At 48.0% G+C, this 1,834-nt stretch overlaps 1 protein-coding gene across 1 annotated transcript; it reads left to right on the top strand.

Moving 5' to 3' along the window:
• Positions 1 to 960: 960 nt before the first annotated feature.
• Positions 961 to 1,784, top strand: LOC106125591 (uncharacterized; the record flags this gene model as incomplete). The annotated part of the gene is made up of 3 exons (XM_013322861.1): positions 961 to 1,077; positions 1,347 to 1,569; positions 1,698 to 1,784. Coding segments are annotated over exons 1-3 (356 nt in total), but the record flags the coding sequence as incomplete, so codon positions are not given.
• Between the last annotated feature and the right edge of the window lie 50 nt (positions 1,785 to 1,834).

The following is a 1,834-nucleotide window of genomic DNA, read 5'->3' as shown; positions in this document are numbered from 1 at the left end:
ATATATATATATATATATATAATATTACCGATTTAAGTTACAGTTTGGTTATTAGTTCATTTTGATTACACCTACGTAGTACCTTTTTTTTGGTATCGGGCGGAAATCTTCGTAAGATACCCTGCCTTTTGGGGGAAAGACAGGGTTATGTGAGATTCTTACTCACTAAAACCCTCTCGGTGGCCAACCTCAAGTGCGACTGCGAGGGTCCCGGGATCTCCAAAGGAACGCACCGGACCCCTCTGCACTACACCTATGTAGTACCTACCAACAATAAGAAATATAAAAGTGTGAGGGATCACAGGACCATGAAAAACATGGTCTATATATGGTATTCTGATACAGCTGTTGATTGTCTATTGCATGCATTTGCATCGTGTAGTTTTGATAACTAAGTGTAAAGTGTGTTAGATAAACTAATGTAAGTACTCTCAGTGCCGGCTTGTTGTTATTGTAGCACTGTGATAGGTATGGTAATATCAGACTGAGACTGACCTTTGGATCCTAGAGATCTACGATGAAAGTAAGGCTTCGAAAGAGTGACGGAGAGGGCTGCAAGGAAGCCAAACAAACTTACAATACGCGTAGAGGCAAGTGGCCATAAACATGTCTCACCGTCTGGAGGGAAGCCGTAAAGTGAAGCCGATGGGCCGCGGGGTCTGCCGGCCGGGGGACAGGGAGCAATTAAAGACGACACGTGGAGGATGCGCAGAAACGAAGCCACAACACCGCCCCCAACCCTCACCCACCCGCCTTTCCCCTTTCCGCCGTTTTATATCAAATGAAAAAGCTAAATGTTAAAGTAGTAAAGGTAATCATGAAATAATTAAAGTTATTTGGGTCGTTGTCAATAACAATACTTGATAGGTTTTTGAGCCCATACTCCGCTAGCCGTCGGCAAACGTGCCGCGGCCCTCTTGAACTGTCCAATACTCAGTTATCGCAGGAGGAAGGCCGCGGACTGTCACAGCATTCCCCAATTTATCTCTAATTTGAACAAATTAAAATCAAAAGCGATCTACTGCTTTAAAATGAATTCTCTAGGGGTTTGGACTTTAGCAATAATTTTGTATCAGAGTAAGTAGAATTTTATTAGACACAAATGTCAGGCGCAATTATTCAAATTACTTTTAAGGTAGATACCGAAAGGATTCATAGAATATTGAATAAAAATTATTGTATTAAGGTGTTGTCGTTGACCTATTTCTACTAAATATCAAATTTCAATAATTTTCCGTAACAATCCATCGACAATAGCCACGAAAACCTCAAAGGAGCACAAGGTGCAAGCCTCGGTGAAGGACGGCAGCTTCGCCACATTCATGTTGTAATGTGTGTGCGTGCAGCGGTAGCGTGCGCGGTGGTGAGCTGGCTTACGCTGAGCTGCCGACTGGCGCCGAGCGCGGGCGAGCTGGCCGAGCTGACGCTGCTCAAGCTGGTATACCTGTACGAACCGCGCGCCTGCGCCGCGCCCGCGCTCTACAACTACACAGTGCGCTCCGCCGCCGGCACCCCGGTCGCCGCGCTCGTCTGGCCCGCGCACAGTCCGCCCGCCGCCGCCTTCCGCAGGTGAACTGCAGTTCCTCCTCCACCTCACTCGAATTAATAATATAAAACCGGCTTCCTTAATCGTATCCACGAATTGCCTTATTTAAAAAATTTTCGGTTTCGAATGTTATTTTGCGTCCATTTGGCAGCAAGTTGCAGGTGTGGCTGGGCCTGCACGTAGCTTGGTTGGCGCTCACAGCGGCACACACGGCGCAGCGCCGGCGGCCGTGCGCACTGTGCGGCGCGGCGCTGCCCGCCTGCTGCGCCGGCGCTGCATTGCTTCTCG

Source organism: Papilio xuthus, unplaced genomic scaffold, assembly GCF_000836235.2.
Source record: "Papilio xuthus unplaced genomic scaffold, Pxut_1.1 DF825908.1, whole genome shotgun sequence".
NCBI lineage: Eukaryota > Metazoa > Arthropoda > Insecta > Lepidoptera > Papilionidae > Papilio > Papilio xuthus.
Note: the sequence above shows the minus strand (reverse complement) of the source record. Positions and strands in the feature narration are given on the sequence as shown.